Genomic DNA, 22410 nt, shown 5'->3' on the forward strand with positions numbered 1-22410 from the left:
TGTGTGTGTGTGTGTGTGTGTGTGTGTGTGTGTGTGTGTGTGTGTGTGTGTGTGTGTGTGTGTGTGTACTTTTCCCCTGCTCTCAAGGGTAAGCTTTGCCAGCGGAACAACCTGAGACTATGCCATCTGAGACAATGCCTGCTGAGGTCTGAAGGGGAGGGCAATGGGGACAACTACAGTATCATGATGAGATGTGTCAAACAGGAACTACAGAGAACTTTAAGGAGAGTGGCAAACTAGACTGAGCTAAGAGCCAGAGAAACTGGAGAGGGGAAGCAAGGAAAAGCAGCTACAATAACCTCAGTAAGAGATAAAATACTGAGAAGCTACATCAGAGAGATGCTGCTGGGAGCTCGTCATAATATACAATTGTACTGAATAAGAAAGGTTTTGTGTAGAAGATTGTGCTTGAGAAGAGTTTTGATTTTAGTTTGGTTCAGTTGTTTCTTTTTGATTCTTTGGTTTTTTGAGCAGAGTTTGGAATAAAACTCAAAGGTGAGGATGGAGTGCATTGCAGATATTGGAGACAACTAGGACAAAGGCATGGCTATCAGGGAAGATATGCCCAGCAAGGCATGGAAATGTAAGTGTTATGAACAAGAAATAAGAAGAAGGTCAATGCGGCTGGACCTCAGAGTATAGGAAAAGTCATAATATAGGACATTACAAGATGGAAAAGGCAGATTGGAGCCTGAGTGTGGAGAATTTTAAAAGAAAAACAAAGGAATTTATATAAGATCTTAAAAATAATAAGGTAATGATAAAAATAATTTACAATAATAAATATGTGAGGTTAACAAGTTTCAGCTGTTTATTGGAGGATATTACCATTTCTATGGGTTCTCATATAGATTTTATGTAATTTGACACAAACGTAAATACATTTTTACTTCTTAGACATTTGAGAGCCTTATGTTTATGAGGAACTAGGGACAACAATCTCAATGGTGTCAAATGGTGAGGTTTCCAGTTTACCTGGATGGGCTCAATGACTCAGAGAAATGAAATAAAAAAATATGTAGATACTTAGTGTCACGTGAAAGCTGCTCAAGAGTTAAATACATATACACCTTATGTTGGTTTTTATAAAGCACAAAATTCCAGTGGAACATGTTAATGCTTAGTAGCAAAATAGAGTAAGAGGCTCAGATGTGAAATATGGACAGGATTCCCTATGATCCAGAAGTAGTAGCATCAAGGCAAAGCAGAGGCTACGGTGGGGATCAGGGAAAGCTTCATGAAGAAGGCAGCACTTGAGCAGAGTAAGAAAATCAGGGATTCTGAGAGGTTAAGGGGAGGAAGTTGTAGCTTTTACATATGAGGGCAGCCTGTACAAAGGAACAGAGACTGAAGATGAAACGTCATGTGTTAGGAACAGCAAGAAAGGCCAGTATGCTTGGACCACAGATGCAGGAAGGCTAGAAAGGTAAGCTGGAGCCAGGTTTTGAAGATCTTTCATAACACACAGAGGAGTTCATATTTAATTTCAAAGGCAATAGGAAGTCATTGATTTAGGGGAGTGATGTGGTCAGGCTGCACTTTAGAAAAATAATTTCATCAGTTTTGTGTAGCAGCTTAGCAGATTGGAGTAAGGAGACACTTGAGGAAGAGAGACCAATTAGGAGGCTATTGTAATAGTCTGGATGAGAGTAATGAGGGCCTAAACTTGCGTAGGGGTTGTTTAAGTAGGAAGGATTCAAATAAGAGAGATGCTGTGAAGTTAGAAAACACTGATTGGATATGGTAGAGTGAGAAACAGTAAAAAGTCAAGGAAAATGCTGATATTGTGAATCTGAGCATCTATAAGGATGGTCATTTCAGAGTGAGTAAATTTGGAAGAAGGATGAATTTGGAGGGAAAGAAAATGAGTATTATTTCAGACTTGTTGAGTTTAAAATACCTATAGGACATCTCTTGCTTCTTACTTTCCCACACCCTTTTCTCTCTCCTTCCCTCAACCCCTCTGAAAGTAAATTTTCATAATAAGGATCTTGGTCAATTAATGGGGAAAATGCTGAAAATCAAAGACTATAAATTATAACCAAAAAGGTAAATGATATATGTAAACTTATGCAGCTTATAGGTAGTTTATATTAAACACTTTAAGTCATGCTAATTAATTTTTATATACCTGAGAACAGCGCTCTACAGTGTTTAATGAAAATAGCATCACTTTTCCCTCAAAATATTTTTGGAATTAAAAGAAAGTAAATACTACAGTCATGGCTCAATTTTAAAATAACATTAAAAGTTATTTTAATAGACTAGTTATTTCCAGTCCATTTAACACACAGTAAAGCTTGCTTGTTTTTAAAAATTAATCTCCACTCTTGGACTCAATGTTGGAAGGAGTATTAGACATAATCTCATCCAAACCTTTCATTTTACAGAAGAGGAAACTGAGGCATAGAAAGGTTACTTGCTCAAGCTCATTCAGAGTAAGAACTTAAAGCCAAGTCTCCTGGCCCCTATCTCAAGGCTCTTTGGAGTAGGACAAAACTACTACTCAAATCCCTATACTTATTTCATTGATTTCAGTGGAATCCTCTATTGACTTCCCATTATGTCTTTTTCACAATCAGAAACAGGCTGTGCTATTTACCACCTGTGTGACCTTGGGCAACTCTTCACCTAACTTTCTCTTCCAACTCTAAATTCTAGGAAATCCATAAAATTATATTTCTTCCCCCAAAGCCATCATTCCACTAGATATGTGAGTAAAAAAGGTGGGATCAGATAGGGGAACAAAAGAAAGCTTTTCAAATAGATTTTTATTAGATCACCATTTGATGCTGTAAATCACTACTGATTACAGAAATGTAAATTAAAACGACTCTGAGGTACCACATCACACCTATCAGATTGGCTAACATGACAAAACAGGAAAATAATAAATGTTGGAGAAGATGTGGGAAAAGTGGAACACTAACACATTGTTGGTGGAGTTGTGAACTGATCCAACCATTCTGGAGAGCAATTTGGAACTGTGCCCAAAGGGCTATAAAACTGGGCACCCTTTTATTCAGCAATAACACTTCTAAGTCTGTACCCCAAAGAGATCATAAAAATGGGGAAAAGACCCACAAGTACAAAAATATTTATAGCAGCTCTTTTTGTGGTAGCCAAGAATTGGAAATTGAGGGAATGCTCATCAATTGGGGAATGGCTGAACCAGTTGTGGTATATGAAGATAATGGAATACTATTGTACTATAAGAAATGATGAGCAGGCAGATTTCAGAAAAACCTGCAAGACTTATCCGAACTGATGCTGAGTGAAGTGAGCAGACCCAGGAGAACATTTGTACACAGTAACAGCCACATAGTGAGAGGACTGACTTTCATAGACTTGACTCTTCTCAGCAAAGCAAGGAGCTAAGACAACTCCAAAAGACTCATGATGGAAAGTGCTATCTACATCCAGAGAAAGAACTATGGAGTCTGAATGCAGATCAAGGCATATTATTTGCTCTCTTTTTTCTTTTGTTTTTTTTTTTGTTTTGTTTTGTTTCTTCTTCCTCGTGGTTCCTCTCATTGGTTTTAATACTTATTTACAACATGAATAATGTAAAAATATATTTACTATGAATGTATATGTAAAGCCTATATCAGATTGCACACCATCTTCAGGAGCGGGGAGGGAAGGGAAGGGGAGAAAATTGAAAACTCAAAAGTTTATGGAAGTGAATGTTGAAAACCCAAAATAAATAAATTTTAAAATTAAAAAAAAAAGATCACCATGTGATTTAATGCAGAATCTTGTGACAGAAGTCCTTAACAAAGGGTTCTCTAAACAAAAAGGGGGGGTGGTTAGGACTTGATACAATGGAAAGAGTGGAGGCACAGGCAGACTTTGAGGTTTTATCCTGGCTCTTCTACTCTTATATGTCTGACCATGAACAAGTCAATTACCCTCTCTGGGCCTCAACATCCTCATCTCTAATGAGAGGAAACTAAACTAGATGACCTTCTAGCTTTTGATCTATGATCCTAAGGAATCATGAGGTAAATTCACAGGATGCTGGATCTAGAACAGAAAGGAATAACGTATTCCAACCTGCTCATTTTATAGATAAGCAAACTCATGATGGTTAAGAAATTTGCCCAAGGTCACACAGATAGAAGTAGCAGAGCGAGGATTTGAACGCAGGTCCACCAACTCCAAAGACAGCACTGTTTTTCCACTGATCCAACCACACAGAGTCACCGACTGGTTTAATAGCCATCGTGCAATCTCAAGGTCATAGATATAGAACCAGAAGGATCTTAAGGGTCATGTAGTTCAACCCCCTTGTTTTCAGATGAGGAAATTGAGGCCCAAGAAGGGAGCAATGACTTGCCCAAGATCATCATGTGGCCTTAAATGAGATTTTCTTACATTGTACTTAACCATTTTTCACAGCAATAATGATAAAATATATTGATGACTGGGCTTTTTAACTTTTCAATCTGATCTCACATGTATTACCTTATTTTTATCTTGACAAGAATATTTTGATGTATGTGGGTGAGATATTAGTACTGTCATTTTATACATAAGGAAACTGAGATATAGAGACATTCAATGACTTGACTAGGGTCATCTGAATAATTTAATTGCACAGCTAATATTGGAAGCCTGCTTTTACAACTCTAGCTAATGTCCCCTTCTTCTGGATCATGGTACAGTTTTTCCTTATAATAATGCCTCCAGATCCTGAAGGTTATTGTATTTTCCAGCTTATTTCTTGTTTGGGGAAATGGATAGCTAAATAATTTATGGAATGACATGGACAAGAATTGCATAGGATTGCAAAGGTGGGTAGCAATCTGCACTGATGTAGAAAGAGCCTACCATTAATGAAGTCCATTCAAGAGTTTACATATAGCAGTATGACAAAGAGATAGTATGGTGTAATGGATAGAGAGGCAGCCTCAAAGCCAGGAAAAACTGGATTTTGAGTCCCAATCTTGATATATATACAGACTGTGATCACTCTCAAGGAACTTAATTTCTCAGTGCTCTAAGCCAGAGGTGTCAAATTCATGACCCTCAGCCCCTCAAAACTCCTGGAGTATGGTAGCAACTGGATTAAAATGTAATCGGAAAATATTTTTTAAATAAAATAACAATAGATAATTTGTGGTTTTCTAAGTCAATATGTGGCCTGCCATGTCCCTATTTGAGACCACTGCTCTAGACAACTCTCTAAAACTATAAATTGCAGAGGAGGTGCCAACTTATATTAGAAGAGAGAATGTCCTCACATGGGAGTCCCTTATACAAATGGAATCACCCTATTGCAAACAAATTTATATATGTATGTATGTATATATGTATGTTTGTGTATATACATTTGCACACATATATATATACAATATATGTGTATAGATAGATATTTTATTGTTCAGTCATTTTCAACTCTTCATGACCTCATTTTGGGGTTTTCTTGGCAAATATACTAGAGTGCTTTGCCATTTCCTTCTCCAGTTCATTTTATGGATGAGGAAACTGAGATAAGCAAGGTTAAGTGACTTGCCCAAGGTCACTTATATACTATATATATGTGTGTATGTATAATATGTGTGTATTATAAAAAACCTCATATAGAGAAAAGAAACTTTTCTCCAGTCTATGTTTTCTATAAAGATGACATATTTCAATTAAGATATACATTTGACTGTATCAATATTCACAAATATTCACATATATACCTTTACTTTCTGGTATTGTTGATTCAGATTTTCTTCTGTGGTTCTTACTTGTCCATCAACATCCATTTCCATCAAGTTACCATTAACTTCATCCTCCTCTCCAATCATGGAATTGAGGTCATCTTCTTGAAAATGAGTTCCATTTTGTTCAATCTCCTGGTGAGATTTCTTCCCTGACCTTCCTCCTTCCTTATCTACATTTGATAACCAATCCAAAAGATCTTCTATTTTGTTTTTACTCTCTTCCAGCTGGGCTACTGCTGCAACCTGAGCAAAGAAAATTAGGGGATGGTATTGTGTGTATGTTCCAAATCATCACTTTAAGTCATTCAATATTTAGACCATTTTAAAGTTGCAAAAGCAATACTTTAACCCCAACATCTAATGACTGATGGATATATTGCAACTTTGCTTTTATTTTCAGAAGCCAGTTACTTTGATATCTGTTCAAATAATGCATCATATCTACATAATAATCCACCACAAAGTTCAAAGGACTCATTATGTAAAATCTTATCCACTTCCAAAAAACTGATAACTGTTGAAAATAGGTTTTGCATGATTTCACATGTATATTGGGTATTGCATTTCTTGACTTCTCAATTGGTGAGGGAGGGGATGGAAGGAAGGAGAGTATTTGGAACTAAAAACAAAAATAAAATAAAAACCTTTAAAAATAATGTATCATAAAATCTTAATAACCACTTCCAATAATAGTTTTTCTAAGAGATAAAAAAATGTCAAAATGTGACATTTCACAACTTCATTCTCATTATACTCATTTCACAAAATAAGTGAGAGAAAATTAGCAGGGAGGTTCTGAAATCTTCAGGCTTTTTATTAAGTTTACGTCCTTCCCTAAAATCCAGAATTCCTATTTTTGCTCTGACCTCTAAATAACATCCTTCCACCAAAACAATGAGAAGCCACTTCTTTCAGCACTGTGCTTTCTAATTAATAGCAAATGATACCTGTATTTGCATAAATACCTTTTCAGTTTCCTGCTTAATTGCTGTGGTTACTGCCTTATCTAATTCCTTTTTTGACTGTTCAGCCTTCTGGTTCAGTTGCTCACACTTCACCTCAGCTTCCCTGAGTTTCTGTTCAATTAGTGCTTTGTCTTCTTGTGATAGTTTTTCTCCATTCTCCATCAGGAACTTTTCAGTCTTTTTCACTTTCTCTGCCAATGCCTGTGCACTTCTCTGCATCTCCTTCTGTAGCTCCTTGTCAGGAGGATAACAGGATGAGCGGAGAAAAAGGTGAAATGATTAAATCAATGCCTATTCAATAAGCATCTTCAACAAATATGTATCAAGCAATTGTGGCATGTATAGTCCTGTACTAGGAGCTGGGGAGATGGAATATTTAAATAAGACATAATTTCTGTCTTTCCAGAGCTCACGGTCTAGGCAGGGAGACATGACACAAATGTGTATTATCATAATATACATTACATGATAAGTACATTAGAGTATTACAAAACAAAATACTGAGGTTGGGAGTGGGGTGAGAAGGGAATCATTGGCTAATAGAGAGGAAGAAAGTTTCAGAGTAGATGCCACCTCAGTAGGGAATTAAAGAACAGATTCATGTTCAGCTAAATAGAAGCAAGTTGCTTTAGACTAGCAGGTGGGAGACTTCTGGATAAGCCCAGGTCTTAGTGAGTTAATAAGAGAGTGACCAGAGCTATAAGTAATATGGGGGCAAATACAGTGTGAGCAGGGGGTCCATGGAAGGAGGGGTATTTCCCCTCTCAACAACCAAGGCTTTGATCAGCCTTTATTGTCATCCCTAGGATCCCAATGCCATGCTGTCCCTTTTCCTGGGCCTACCTTCCCCCCAGCTCCCACATGCATAAAAATCAAACCACCCCATCTCCAAGCATTACTATACCTGTGGTCACAATGTCCTCTGTACCACTGGTCATACCATATGCATCCCCTTACTGCTCCCACCCCCTCACACACACACACCACAACAAAACCACATGTTTTCTAGTTATGGCTAAGTGTGACTAGGCATTTTAAAACCAACCAACAAACAAAATAACCTTAACATTTTTTAAAAAGTAGGTAAAGTACTTGTATTTCTTAGGCTCCGATGATCAAAATTAGAATCAATAAATGGAAGTCACAAAGTAGAGCTTTGGGGTTAAATACAAATTAGAACTTTCTGATCAGAAACATCTAGCAATAGACTGGGCACCTTGTGAGATGTCAAGTTTCGTGTCACTAGAAATATCAAAAAAAGGTTGGGTAGTCATCAGCCAGAAATGTTGCCAAAGGGATTTCTACATTAGGTGGAAGGTCAGACTAGAAGACTTCTAAGTTCATTTCCTGTGATGCTTAGAATTAAGCCTAATGCTTTACTGCTTTTGGCCTTTTTTGTTTTTTGCAAATGAACCAAAGAAAAGTAAAATGTCAGCTTGCAAATGAGTTCATTACTGACAAATGATATAAGAGAAAGGAGTAACTTATTAAAGAGACTGATGCAGGAATATTAAAAATTAGATTTAAAGATAGTAGCTTAGTGGATTGAGTAATCAGTTCTCAGTTGGATTTCTTTTCAAACTCTTACCAAAGGATGTTAAGTATGTATATAGCTATTTCCAAAAGTCAGTATGTTATCCTATTAGTAGCATTTTTTATTCCCACACCACCCCCACCAAAGTCCATTTCAACTTGATATAAATGAAAGACAATGAAAGTTATTTCTATATCATGACTCTTCTTTGTGCTGACCTCTCAAGAAATACCCATCATATGCCCAATCCTAGGCGGCATGTTCACAGAACCTATATAGGGTGAAAACCAATGCCTTAAAACAGACCTCTAACCACTCAGGCTGTCCCATGGCTCATCCAGTTTTCCCTTCCCCCCATGACTTAAAACTAAAACAGCTGTTCAGCAGCTCAAGTCCCATCTTACTGCTGTGCAATTAATGGAACAGAGACCAACTATGTCAATGAGGCTCCTACAGCTGAGGAAGTAAAATCAGACTCTACCTCTTGTTTGGTTTGGTATAGCTTTAATTCGTCCTTGCTATCTCCAGTCACAATAGCTTCTTGGTGACCAATCAGCCGGTTTTCTGTCTGGGTGAGGAGATCACATATTCCCTGGAGTGTTTCCTTATACTCCTGCTGCCGTTCTGCCACGATCTACAGCAGAGCAGAACCAAAATCCGTTAAGTGTGTAGTGAGAAAAGTGCAGACAAACAACCTCCTCCATAAAACACAGTCTTATAAGGTTCCTATAGAGAAGCTTTTCAAAGTATGCTGTAAACATGATAGCAGTGGAATACAGTTGGAGCAAGGTGAATATAGAAGTTATGGATACATCTCACATATGCTGTAAGTAAAGGAATCATGTTTGGATGGAATTGCCCAACAGAATACTGGCCATGCATATGTATGAGAGATGGAACTTCTGACCAACAGGAGGAAAACATCCAATTTTCTTAAGCTCTTGAAACCTGCGATACACACTATTAATTCTGCAAAAGGACATCAAAACAGAAGTTAGTTGTGATTTGGTTGTTAGCATATTGGGTAGAGAAAATGTTTATGTGTTTTAAGCAAGAAGAGAAGGAACACCAAATGCAACATTTTCACTTCCCCACTCTCTGTCATTCCCTAGTTTAAAGTTCTTATTCGTTCCTTCTTTCTTTATCTATTACATGATTTCTATTGTGGCACTCTAGTATAAACTAGTGGCCGCCTTATATAATGCTTAGTATGTAACTGATAAATATAGGGTTCTATTCCTTTCCTACCATATATACAAAGTGTGTTCCATTTTTTAAAATGTATGAAAAATTATTCTCCAGTTTCCTTAAAGAAATTGTTGCCCAGTGATGTGGCAGACATCATTACTTCATATCTCTAAGTATACATAAAAAAATCCCACTCTTTCCAAAATGAAGCATCTCAACTAGAGAAAGCAGTTTCTGGCAGGCATGGAAAGTTATTGGTATATAAATCAATCCCAAATGTGTTTATAACATCATGAAGGCAAGCATCACATTTCAGATTATGTACAATGAACACTCATTTATAACCAATGGAACAGTGGCTTTCTAGCACTTCTTTTCTAATATTGCATAATTCACTGATAGCCACATCACAATGTCACACTAAGGACCTTAAAAATAGAAAAGACAAACTCCACATAGAAAGGCAAACCTTCTGATCACTGAGATCTTGTTCTATATGCAAATGAGCCTCTAAAATTTCCATTTGGGTAGTTATTGATTCCTGTACATCATGAAAACATTTCTGAGTTGTATTTAAAAGCCTCAATAGCTGCTTGCTTTGGTTAGGAGAGAGATCTTGGGCATATTCAGAAATGAAGAATTGGACATCAAAGGCTGTAGTTTCCAGCTGAATTTTGCTATGACCAAGTTCTTTTAATACAGTCTGTGAAGAGAGTAGTAAAAATTACCACCAAGAATGTGTGTCTGGATAAAGTACATTTTAATAATATCATGTTTATTAAATATTCCCTTCCTTATGATATTAGTTCCAGAAAAGTTAAGGGTGTTTAATAATGCCTGTCATTTCCTTAAGTGGGATATTTCACTTAAGCTCTATAATGATGTAGATAAAGAGACAGATGAAAAACATTTCCCCTCCTAGTAGCGTGTTTGTTCTCTATTTGCTGAATTGAAGCCATAATACAAAAGGTAAAGACTTTATTTCTCTGTATTTAAAACGCATAAAAGGTCCACATGTGTTAGGTAATTATTCTTTTGCTAACAATAACATTTACATAGTGTTTTGAGGTTTGAAAGTACTTTGCAGGCATTATATAATTTGTAGAACATAACAGCAGCACAGGGTAGGATTATATAGGTGTTATTGTCCCTATCTCAGAGATGAGGAAACCAGAGAATTTAGATGATTTGTTCACACCTTACGTCACACGCACAGGTTTTGAACTGAGGTCTTCTAGCCTTCAAATCTAGTTCTCTGACCACTAAATCATGTCTGGTTGGTAACACCATCAGCCATTTCAGTAATTAGCTGAACCCGCTACTTAGGAAGGCAGCTAGGCGGTGCAGTGGATAGAGTGCCAGGTTCTGAGTTCAAATTCGGCCTTAGACACTTACTAGCTGTGTAGAGCAAGTCGCTTCACACTGTTTGTCTCAGTTTCCCTATCTGTAAAATGAGCTGGAGAAGGAAATGGCAAACCATTCCAGTATCTCTGCCAAGAAAATCTCGAATGGGGCCACAAAGGGTTGGACGCAATTGAAACTACACAACAGACTGTTTAGGAAACAAGCATGGGGAAGTTAAATAGCCTGTCCAAAGTGAAGAAGTCAAATGAAAGCTTTACCCTAAAGCCATAATACAGTGTCTCCCTTCAATAAAGGAAATGGTACAAAGTCTCTGAAATGTATGTACCCTGACTATGTAAAATAAAGTGTTTGTCCATGGACCATTATTGGTTCAAAAGGTCACATGCCAAAAGATAGGTAACAAAGCTTTTGTCTCCTGAACCACAAATTCAAAAAAATTGTAAGAGAATATATGAGAGACAGAAAATAGAGTAGAACTTTGGCAGGGCATCAGAGGATCCACTGGCTATAAAGTGATGGTAATTTTCCTTGGTAGCACCAGCTATAGTCAGTTTTTTTGTTTGTCTCAATCAATAATTAATTATTACAAGTCTATGTGCCAGGGATGTGATGGCAAAAATGAAGTTGTCTCTACCCTCAAGAAACTTACATATAACTGTGGGAAACAAGATTGTCCTTCTCACCCGGGAAGTTCACTCTGTTTCTGTGGCCCCTTTCTCTGACTGAGATTCTGCTCAGAACATCTGTTTGAAGGAAACTGTCCAGACCAGCCATGTCTTCATAACTCTCCAGGCTCCACTACTGACTCTGTGGAGTTGGAGCCAGGAAGACAAGGCCCACCTCAGACACATCCTGACTGTGTGATTCTGAGTGAATTATTTAACCTCCCAATGCTCTAGTAAATTCCCTAAGATTATAAGTTGTAGGGAAAGGGCTGAACTGCATTAGTAGAGGATATTTCTACATCTGGAAGTTCCCTATACCAAGGAAATCACAGGCCCATTACCAATCCCCTAATTATCCTGTGAAATTTTGTAATTTTCAATTATATCTCATAATACTTATGAAGTGACACTTGCCTTAAACAATTCCAGGGTTTCCTTTATATTTTTCCCATCACCAGTGTCCACCACAAGATCGTTCACAGTTTTTCTCCTTTCTGTAATCCAATCTGAAAACTTCTGAAGTTTATGCAGAAATTCTTCATGGGAAGTTGTTAGTTTGGACTAGAGAAATAATGTTTTTCATTCATTACCAAAAATTCCAAATATTTTCATTTAAATTTTTCAATAAAAAATGTTAAAAGGTCTAAAAATTAAGTGTATTCAGGTATAAGGTATAATTTAAAGGTATAAGAATTCAATTGATTTAATATAAAATGTGTATGCCTACCATTTCAGAATCTATCGCTAATGTAATTTGTTTAGTTCTTTTTGAAGACAAATCAGACAGGGACAACAAGGCTGTTTGCAGCTTCTTGTGGCTTATAATTAAATCCTCAAGATGTTCTTTGGGAATATTGCCGGTATGAGAATTCAGGAATTCTTCAGCCAACTTCATGTCCCTTCTTACAAGGGCAGAAAATGGAGCCAATCCCAATTCAAATGACTACAAAGAAAACATAGAAAAGAGCAAATTAATATTTTATAATGGCATACATATAATGGCATATATGTAGGTAATTTATTAACCTGAAATTTAAAAAAAATCATTGCAAAGAATACTGCTCATTCTCAAAAGCCACCTTTCATTTGATATCCTTCATGAACAATCAGCATAAAATTCTTACCTCTAATTGTTGAAGTTGATTTTTCAAAGTTTCTAGATTGTTATCAAGAGGCTGCTGGTTGTCCAAAGGAAGTTTCATGTCTTGAAGCACAGTCAAATATCCATGCATTTTTTCAGTGTGCTGCAAACACAGCTGTAATATACTAGGAAACTGAAAGTGAGTTTGCACATTTCTAAATCAATAGCTTTTCTCACAAATGAAAAATAGCAACAATTTGATTTATACAAAAGTGGAAATCTTAAATCTTTATAATATAATCACAGCAATATGATACATAATCCTCCCCACATACACAGGATTTGAGAAAGGATCTGAAGCAAGCCTTGGAGATCAAATTTTCTGCTCCCTTCACCCCTCCACCAACCACCACCATTTTACTGATGGAGAAGCTGAGGCCTGGAGAAATGCTGTGGCATGCCTAACACCATACAGATAATATGTAGAAAAGCAAGATTCAAACCCAGGTTTGTTAACCCCAAGGTCAGAGTACTTTTCACTATAACACAAGCTGCAATGTGGAATTGCTTTCCAAAGACTGATGCTTCAACATAGAATATTAGCAATGAAATATTACTTACTTTTGCCAAGGGACTGTTTCCAGAAGCAACTTCTTTCGAATCCAAAGTATATTCCATTTGATTTGGGAAAATGTTATGTAATGTCTCAAGTGGCTGCTCACTTTGGAAACCTGTATTGTGGCCCAATGACTCACTTGGTGTTGATGCTATTATTTCAGTTTCTGGTATTTTTTCTGAGTTAAAGGAGCCTTTGATTTTAGGATTTTCATCAGGGTCATATGTCTGTTCACCTTCAGTCTGAAAACTAGCAGGAAGATTTCTGTTCAAATCTCCAAGTTCTAATTTTGGGGGATGTTCATCAGCAAGGAGGATGTGGAAGACATTTTCAAGCTGTAAGGGGAGAACTTTTGACGCAATATCATTTCTCTCTGACTCATTTTCATTCAGGGCTATTTCTTTCATCATTTCAAATGCTCCTGAAATCTTTTGGCCACACTGGCTCTGTTTCAAAATGTCAAGGAGCAGCTCGGGACTTAGATTTGCAGGCCAAAGGGGAGATGGATTATCATGGATCTCTGGTTTTAGTTCTGGAGAGTCAGTCATCTGTGAAACTGTGCTGTAATCACTTCTTTTAGAGTCACTGAACTTATTGGATGATTTTTTAACCAAGTGTGTCAGGTCAACCATTTTAAGTAAGTTCTGCATTAAAACTTTTCTTTCTGAATATGAGGAAAATTCACCTTCTTCCCCAAAGAATACATGGCCTTCTTTCCACCTGCTTTTTAAAATATCCTTCAAATCATCAACTAACAAATAAGATAATTCAGGAATCTGGGTTTCTATTACATGTGATTCTGGAGGCAAAGTCTGTTCTTTCACTGGCTGTTGTCCAGTTGCTTCTTTCTTATTACTCCTTTCCAAGGATGATATTTCAATACCAGAAACATCATCGGCCTTCTTGTTTCTTATTTCCTTTTCACACGCAGGTGTCTCAAGTTCAGTCTGAATAGCAGCATTTTTACTTCCTTTGTCTAGGGTTCTAAGAGGCAAATCCGAAAGTGTAAATGTCTCCTCTTCTGAAGTTACTTGAGTAATCACAGATTCTCTTCCTAAGTCTGGTTGTTTAGTATTAAGACTTACAGCTATCTCATTCATACGTGCATCTTCCTGAGTAATGCCTATCTTCTTTTCTCTGGTACCATTGAGTCCTGATTGTAACTGTTTATCAGTTAAAATAGGGATGTGGACATCTGAATTTAATTTAGCACAAGGTTCCATCTTTACCTCACTCTCCATCATTTTATTTTCCCCAGTGGTAGAGGAATCAATTTTGTCTAGGTTTGAGTTCTCTTTTACTGTTATATGTTTGGCACATTTTTTCAAGTAAGAAAACAAATCCACTTCTTCTTCAGGCTCACTGAGAAACCTGTCAGAATGGCCTTCAGTTTCCTTATTTGAATTTCCTTCAGATATGACATCAATTTCACTGGCCATTTTGGAAGCAGATAGGTCAAATATTTTTCCAAGATTCTCCAAAAGAACAGGATTTTTAACTGTTAAAACTTGTAGATCCTTTGGTTCATTTGCAAGATCACTACTTGCTTCCTTCACTTTCTCTGTCTCACTGTATTCTTCATTGCCTGTGATTTCTGGAAATGGGCAATTTCTTCTTCTTTTAGGAAGACAGTTCAAATCTTTATCATATTCTCCTACACTTCTCTCAAGCAGATTAACCTCAGGTGGAACTGATACGTCTTCTTTCATAAGCATCTTACTCTCACCATTTCTCCTTTGAATCTGATCATTTGTTTCATTTCTTTGGTGATCTTGATCAATGGAGTCTATCATTATCCATGAATGGCTTGTTTGGGAAGGTTTTTCTTCTACATCACCACCAGAACATACATTTTTGGTTGTACATGTCAAGCTCTCAGTATGCTGATTTCCACCTTTCACTACCAAAAAGGAGTCCAAACCTGGTTGCATGATCTTAGTCTCATTGTACCCTGAGTCACTATTATCTATTTGAGAGATAGAATTGATATCATTATTACATAAAACACTATCAGCACCAACACTTTCTCCTGATTCTTTATCATGAATGAGGGACTGTACTATAAGTTGGTTTTCTGCAAACTCCTCAAGGTTCTTTTCGATATTAAGTGGACTTTCTCTGCTTTGACCAACAATCTCAGACATACATTCTGGTAGGATGACTCCTTTAGTAACTAAATTAGTTTCACTGGTTGATTCTGGCAGTAGAACATTAACACCCTGGAGTATTTCTAAATTAGGAAACTTCTGAGTTTCTCTGGTAGATTTTATCTTCATCATACTACTCCCAACAATATCATCACTGCCTTTCTTTTCACGTGAAGTAGCTGACACTTGTGCATCCATGATGCTTCCATCCTCATCCTGAGATGTGGACATTTCAAGCACCCTATCCCCATCACATTCAATCTGATCATTAACAGCAGATAGATGCTTCCTATTTCTATAACTGTCCTCATTTTGCATGCATTGAACATTTTGATCAACATCAAATCCAACTTCTTGCCTAAATTCATCTTGTTCTCTTCCGCTTATCAAATGTCCAGTTTCACTTGCTTCTGATGAAGCTTGGATGTTCTCTTTTCTTTCTGTACTTTTTGAAGTTACTGTCCCAGGCACATCATCTTCACAATTACTTGTGCTTTCCTCTTCTGATACAGTGTCCAGTAACCTGCCATTTCTCACTTCTATGTCAACAGAATCTGAGTTTAATCTTTCATCAGAATGTAATTCATTATCTTTGGATACCTTGAAAAATTCTGGAAAAGACTGTCTTTCCTCCTTCATATTTGTCAGATCTGGTCTTTCTCCTTGAGTAACTATATGGCTTTTGTCCCCCACTGAAATGCCAGCACAAACACATCCACGATGGGGGGTGCCATCTGCTTCACACTGCAGCATATCAAAGTCTTCAGGTTCCAAGCAATCATAATCATCATCTTCAAGAAGTAGGGAATCATGGTCATCATCATCTAATAATGGAGTACTGTAAGAATCATCGTCACTCTCTGATTCACTTTCACAATCCTCTAGCTGAGAATCTTGAGAATCTTTAGCCCTGTTAGTTTCCTCAAACTGCTGGATTCCACAAATATCAGATGTATCAGCACTCTCAGTATCACTGCTCAGAGCTGAGTTGACCGAATATTCTTCAAGTTCAGAATCATCCTGATTGCTTTTGGATTCTGGGTAAGAAACAACAACCTGCATTTTGCTAGCCTCACTCTCATTCCCTAAATATTTTGAACTGTCAGAATTATCCCTCTGACGCTGCGGTTGGGGAGCATTACAATCAACATTTAATGACTTAGATTCAGACGATCCTCTTGGTAAACTGATGCTATTATCTACATTGTCCAGAAGTCTACCTTGAAAACTCTCTGCAGTTTCTGGATCAAGTAATACAGCTTGATCACTGAATGGCAAAGAAGAAATGAGAGATTTCTGAAAGCAGCTATCTGGGGTAAACGTATTATTACTACTTCCTTGGTGGACTCCCATTCGATCTGAATGGAATAAGTGATTTTCACTTGAAGAATCTGCAAGGATATTGGTGTCCCTGATTCTGTTACCCTGGTTTTCTGTTTCATCCAGAGCACAAGCTCTTCTACTGGTGGAGACTCCAATAAAATTCTTGTTTTCATCACTTGTGAAATCACTTCGAATATTTTCAGAATAAGTGCATTTATCTACATTGGCACTAGTTCCTACCTGATTTCCATCTTTGCAACTTTTAAATATATTTTCATAATTGCCACTAAGCATTCCATTATCCATCTTTCCAGGTTGCACTAAATCATTAAGTCCTTCATTGACTATACTTTTCCTATTTTGAAGAGTTACGCCATTTTCAGGCTCTTTGAAACAAGTCCCATCAAAACTACTTGGTGAGCAATCATCCTTCTTTTTATTTGCAGTACTATTAAATAAAACATCCCCAAATTGTCTTAAATTTGTGCCAATCAATTCTTTTCTTGCTGACACTGCACCAAATGCTGTGCTATTAGTTTCCAATAACATACTGATAGCTTCATCCAAGTCTCCATCATACAGCAAAAGTCTTTCCCCTGTATTTGCATCCATATAGCTATTTATCATCAAATAAGATAGGAATAAATTCTGTGATTGTTCTAAGGTCTGAGTTTCCATATGCTCTCCTCCATCTGAAATATCTTCTTGCTGTGTATATTCATGGAATATGGCTGATGGTAGAAACTCACAAGAGGATAACCATCGTCTAGCAGTTTTACAGGAAGTGTTCAGGTCCCCTGCATCAGGCATCTTATCAGGCAGTATGACATTTTTTAAAATAGATGCTGTATTATGATCTATAACATCTAACTGTGCAGCAGCATCCAGACCAATGACTTGGGAAGTCTCAGGAATATAAAGAGCAGCTATTTTTTGTCTGCCATTGAGTATTTTGTATGCCAATTCATTTGTAATCAACTCTTGCTGCAATGAGGAAGATGCAGGAAATATTTCACCAGAATGAGGCCAAATGAGGCCCACGAAGCCCTTTTGTGCCTCTAGTATCAAAAGTGCACTGCTAGATGATATTAAATTGCACTGGACTGCTTCATCTACTGTTAAGCGTTTGGGTGGATTTGAACTTATGATCCCACCTGTTTGCACCTGATGAGAGAGAATACAATTAGCTGTACCTACATCAATTGCCCCTTCCTGCACGGCTTCTTCAATGGTCATTCTCTGCCCAGAATCAGAATCAATCAGACCACCTGAAAGAAGCTGCGCTCCTATCAGTCTAAACATGGTTTCACGATCTATGAGACCTTCATGAGCTGCCCTTAAAATACTGATCCTCCTTCCACATTTTAGTGTTATTCTACCTCCTTCTTGTGGTCTTATAGGCAGAAGTCGCATTCCAGTATTTTCATGCAGGATACTTCTTTGAACCATATCTATTAAGGAGACCTTCTCTGAAGTATTTGGATCAATAAGGTCTTTGCAAATGTTTTGTCTTTCCAAGAGTTTAGAAAACAATGCTGAAGAAATCAAGTTTCTTTGAAAAGCCTTCTGTAAGGTCAGGCACTCTCCTGTGGATGGAATGATCAGAAACCCTGTAGAAAGTTGTATCTCAAGAATCCTGATGGCCACAGATTCTGAAATCATACCTTTATCAAAAGCATCAAGAACTGGGATTGTTGCAGATGATACTGATGAAATAATTTCCTTAGCTTTACCTAGTTCCTCAAGTTGAAACAGAATCTGTCCATCAATAAGGCCATGATTTTCAGCCTCCTGAAGATCAAAACATTTTCTTAGCTCTGGTGAAATCAGACCAGAGAGAATTAGCTGCATCTCCAGCAACCTGATTCCAGTTTCATAATCAACAAGGCCTTTTAAAATTGAATCAAAGACTGAAAGGACTTCTCCACTTGTTTGATCAATGGTACCTGCAATGACTTTATCCAGCTAAAAGGAAAATACAAAATGTCTAGTTTTAGTTGATCTCAAATAAACTGGAATAGTTTTTATGAAACTTGGTTGCATTTTTAATAATCCATTTCAACATAAAATACTCTACTTACCAGGGCTGTAGCAATGTTGTGAATGTTAGGCAGCTCAAATGCACAAGTGATCTATGTCAGTGATCTATTCAACAGCACAGGATGTGATAAAAGCTTTGAAATCAACATGCATCTGTGAATTGAAAACTTATCTCTGTGTATATAAACAGGGTTAGTGAAGACACAGTAGAGTAGGTGATGACAGCAAGAAAACAGAACCTATACTTAGAAGGCAAGTCATGCTTTCTGCATCTTGGTCAGGTTAGATCGTATGAATACAGAAGAAACCAAACACCATGCTATTCATGTTTACAGCATACAACACTTCTATAGAGTCAAATAGGACCCCCCACCCCAAATTGCAATTAATTTTTGTGGAGACCATCCACAAGTTTAGAAAATGTCAATTTGAATGTAATGTTTAGTTTTACTGGACTTTTCTGTTTGGATATGCCAATATGCAGTACTGAATTCCAAGTACAAATACTTAAGATTTGATTCAAATTTAAATAAGCGAAATTTAAACCTGAGTTTCCATATAAGAAGAGTTAATTCTCATTAGAGTATTCAACCCAAAAGTATTCAAATAATATTTCCATGGAAACTTTGGAAACAAAACAAATCCTAAAAGACACTCTTAGTTATTCTTAAGGTATTCTTAGAGAATCCCTTAAAAGCAACCTTTTATGTGTTGTGACTCCCTTTGGCTTTCTGGCAAAAACTATGGACCCCTTCTCAGAATATATTTAAACACCTAAAGTAAAATACATAGGATTTCAAATGAAATCAATACGTTGACATAGTTATAAAATTTTTTTCTTTTAAGTTTGCAGACCCCAGGTTAATAACTTCTCCTTTAGAGATTATAAATCACAGACTGCCCTGGACCATTACATAGTATCATTTTTTAAAAAAATAATACAGATCCTTATTTCATATTAGAAGAATAGTTTTTAAAGACATGGAGTTAGAAAATGAATGCTTCTTATATAATTCATCATGCAAGGCAGAGATTAAGACTTCACAAAAGTTGATGATCAGCACAGGTAAGATGCATTTGCTATATACCACTTTTGAAACCTGCAAGCATTTAACTGTACTTCAAGATTTTTATACATACAAAATCAAGTGGGATTTGACCAATATTAACATCGTTTTCCACAACCATGCAATAAAACTGAGGAATCTGAAAAGGTAGCACAAAGTAAACTAATGAAAATTTTCCTGTAATATTACCTTCTCTTCTACCTTTTCATCTCTTAGAATATGTGATTCCTGAAGTTGCTTCATAGAGTCACTGAAGAAGTTGTAACCTTCTTGAAGAGATTTCACTTGTTTTTCCATTTCATTTCTTTCTTCATCAGTCAATCTAAAATAAGTGTGGGTTTTTTAAATAAGAAATTTTTAAATAAATAGTGATTTAAGTAATTTTTTTAAAAATACTTTTTAAAATAAGTCATTTTTTAAAAAAAATAGGAATAAAGACCAACTATTGAAAGGCAAAGAGGTAAATTTCTGTAATTCTGTGAAGATTTTAGGGACCTGTGATTTCACTAGTATAGGAAATTCCCAAGTAAGTAAGCAAACTCCCCCTAAAATTCAGGTCAGCATCTCTGTGACTTAATACTTTTAGAGAGTTGTCTAAGACACTAGAAGGTTAAGTGATTTGTCCAGGGTCATACAGTCAGTATGAGTCAGTCAAGACTTGAACCTAGGGCTTCATGGCACCAAGGCCAGCTCTCTTTATCTTCTATGTCACTATGCTTCTCAATATACTATAAAATAACTTATTTCTTTAAATGAGCACATGCTCACAAAACAAATTACTATCTCCTTTCTAGGATGGCCATAATCTACATACTGTATAGAAAAGTCAAAGACCATCCATAAAAAAAAAAAATTAAGAGTCAGTCCCAACCTAGAAGGGAGTTTAGGGTTGTCACAATATAAACTTACACACACTGGGAACCTCATCAGCACACATATAATTGTTTTTAAATGTACTCTGAGCTGTTAGAAGGTATAGAGAAATATCATTTGTTAATCTCACCCTCAAAGAACATAACAACAGAAATATGAGAGAGGCAGAATAGTACAGTAGATAGGACATTTGGACTTTAAATCAGGAAACCACGGGTTTAAAATCCTACGTCAGGACACTTACTGACTGGTTATATCACCTGGTCAAGTCACATGATTTCTTTGTGCCTCTCTTCAATATTAACCATATTAACATAGTTTTCCACAACCATGCAATAAAATTGAAAAATTTGAAAAAAATGGTACAAAGTAAAACAATGAGAACTTTTCTTCTGCCTTTTCATCTCTTAGAATGTGTTATACAACCACAAGACAAAGAAGTTACAAGGAGAGAGAGTGTTACTTAGGAATACCTGATCACTTGTAACTGTCCTGTGTCACTCAAAATCCCTACCTATCTCCCTTTCTCCCATATTATTATTATAGGGCTCTGCAAAAGTAGTTTTATAGGGGTTACCTCCCAGTCACTAGGAGCAGAAACTCTTTATCACCATGCTACAAATAGCTCCAGCACAGAAGTAAAGCTGGTATACTTGTCACAGCAATCTTCTGATTTAGCAGCTCAGCTGCCCTCTCTTCTGTGCTTTGCTAATCCCATTTTTCTTTACCAATAGTTATAAAGAGCTAACAAAACTCAACATACTTATCACCGTGTTTAGCGAGAAACAACTGCATGGTTTGAAGGGCTTCAGATAACTGTTCTTTCCTCATGGCAATTTCTTCACTGGAAATCTGAAAGGGAAGAAAATTCAGTTAAGTCTTCAAGTCAATAATGACCAATAATGCATTTCTTCATTGCCTTACAAGCAGAAAGAGGTTTACCCTCAAATAGATCCAAGTTATTTGCTTTAGCAGTCAGTGAGGAGACAGTAACACTTTTTCTGAATTCCACGTTTCAAGAGTAGCCCTCAACTATCACAAACCTGCATTCACAGGATGTACTTAGAACTGCACAGAACCTCAGAGGCTGTCTACTAGTTCAACCCTTTCATTTTGCAGATGAGGAAACTGAGGCCAAGAGAAATTAAGTATCTGCCCAAGGTCACACTGGTAGTAAGCATAAGAGTTGGAATTTGAACCCAAGGTCCTCTAAAACCAAAGTAAATTTTTCCCCCTCTACAGGGAGTTTTCTCGCTCTGGGAACTCCCTACATTGGTAAAAGCATAGAATTATATCCCTCCCCTTTCTCCTCCCCTGCCAAAAAAAAAAAATCAGCCAACCAGAAACAAATAATAAAGTTAACCTATTCTGAAAACACCAAGGTTTTGCCACATCCTTTCATATTTTCTCACCAAATTACTTCTTAATGAACTTGTTTCTGACAACATCAACTTTCCACTGGGCCAATAAATCTATCAACAAGCATTTATTAAGTGTTTATTATTTGTTGGGTGCTACCTTTCATCAGCAAAAATACACTGGAAATGTCATGATGCTGAGCCAATTAAATTAAATGTTTTGCTACTGTGATGTCATAAATTCTTTCACTTAATGTCCTAAAAAAAATAGGCTCAAATATGATGCCACAGTGACTTTAGAAGTACACAAAAATCAGGGGCTGCTAGGTTGTATAGTGGATAGAACACTGGCCCTGGAGTCAGGAGGACCTGAGTTCAAATCTGGCCTCAGACGCAAGTCACTTAACCCCAAAAGCCTCACCAAAGAGAGAGAGAGAGAGAGAGAGAGAGAGAGAGAGAGAGAGAGAGAGA

The 22410-nt window shown here is 36.9% G+C and overlaps 1 protein-coding gene across 11 annotated transcripts in view; it reads right to left on the minus strand.

Moving 5' to 3' along the window:
* The window catches only part of DST (dystonin), a 445378-nt gene that overhangs the window by 155867 nt on the left and 267101 nt on the right, over positions 1 to 22410 (minus strand). For 7 of the 11 annotated variants that reach the window (XM_027852998.1, XM_027852999.1, XM_027852997.1 and 4 more), the window contains 10 exons: positions 21345 to 21433; positions 19898 to 20030; positions 13137 to 18566; positions 12559 to 12708; positions 12162 to 12377; positions 11849 to 11995; positions 9874 to 10107; positions 8698 to 8850; positions 6683 to 6916; positions 5694 to 5960 (listed from right to left, as the gene is read on the minus strand). In XM_027852998.1, the coding sequence (XP_027708799.1) occupies positions 5694 to 5960; positions 6683 to 6916; positions 8698 to 8850; positions 9874 to 10107; positions 11849 to 11995; positions 12162 to 12377; positions 12559 to 12708; positions 13137 to 18566; positions 19898 to 20030; positions 21345 to 21433 (7053 nt within the window). The remainder of the gene's footprint in view (positions 1 to 5693; positions 5961 to 6682; positions 6917 to 8697; positions 8851 to 9873; positions 10108 to 11848; positions 11996 to 12161; positions 12378 to 12558; positions 12709 to 13136; positions 18567 to 19897; positions 20031 to 21344; positions 21434 to 22410) is intronic. The other 4 variants (XM_027853003.1, XM_027853008.1, XM_027853004.1 and 1 more) reach the window with 1 other exon arrangement.

Source organism: Vombatus ursinus, unplaced genomic scaffold, assembly GCF_900497805.2.
Source record: "Vombatus ursinus unplaced genomic scaffold, bare-nosed wombat genome assembly UNPS02009835.1, whole genome shotgun sequence".
Classification (NCBI taxonomy): Eukaryota; Metazoa; Chordata; class Mammalia; order Diprotodontia; family Vombatidae; genus Vombatus; species Vombatus ursinus.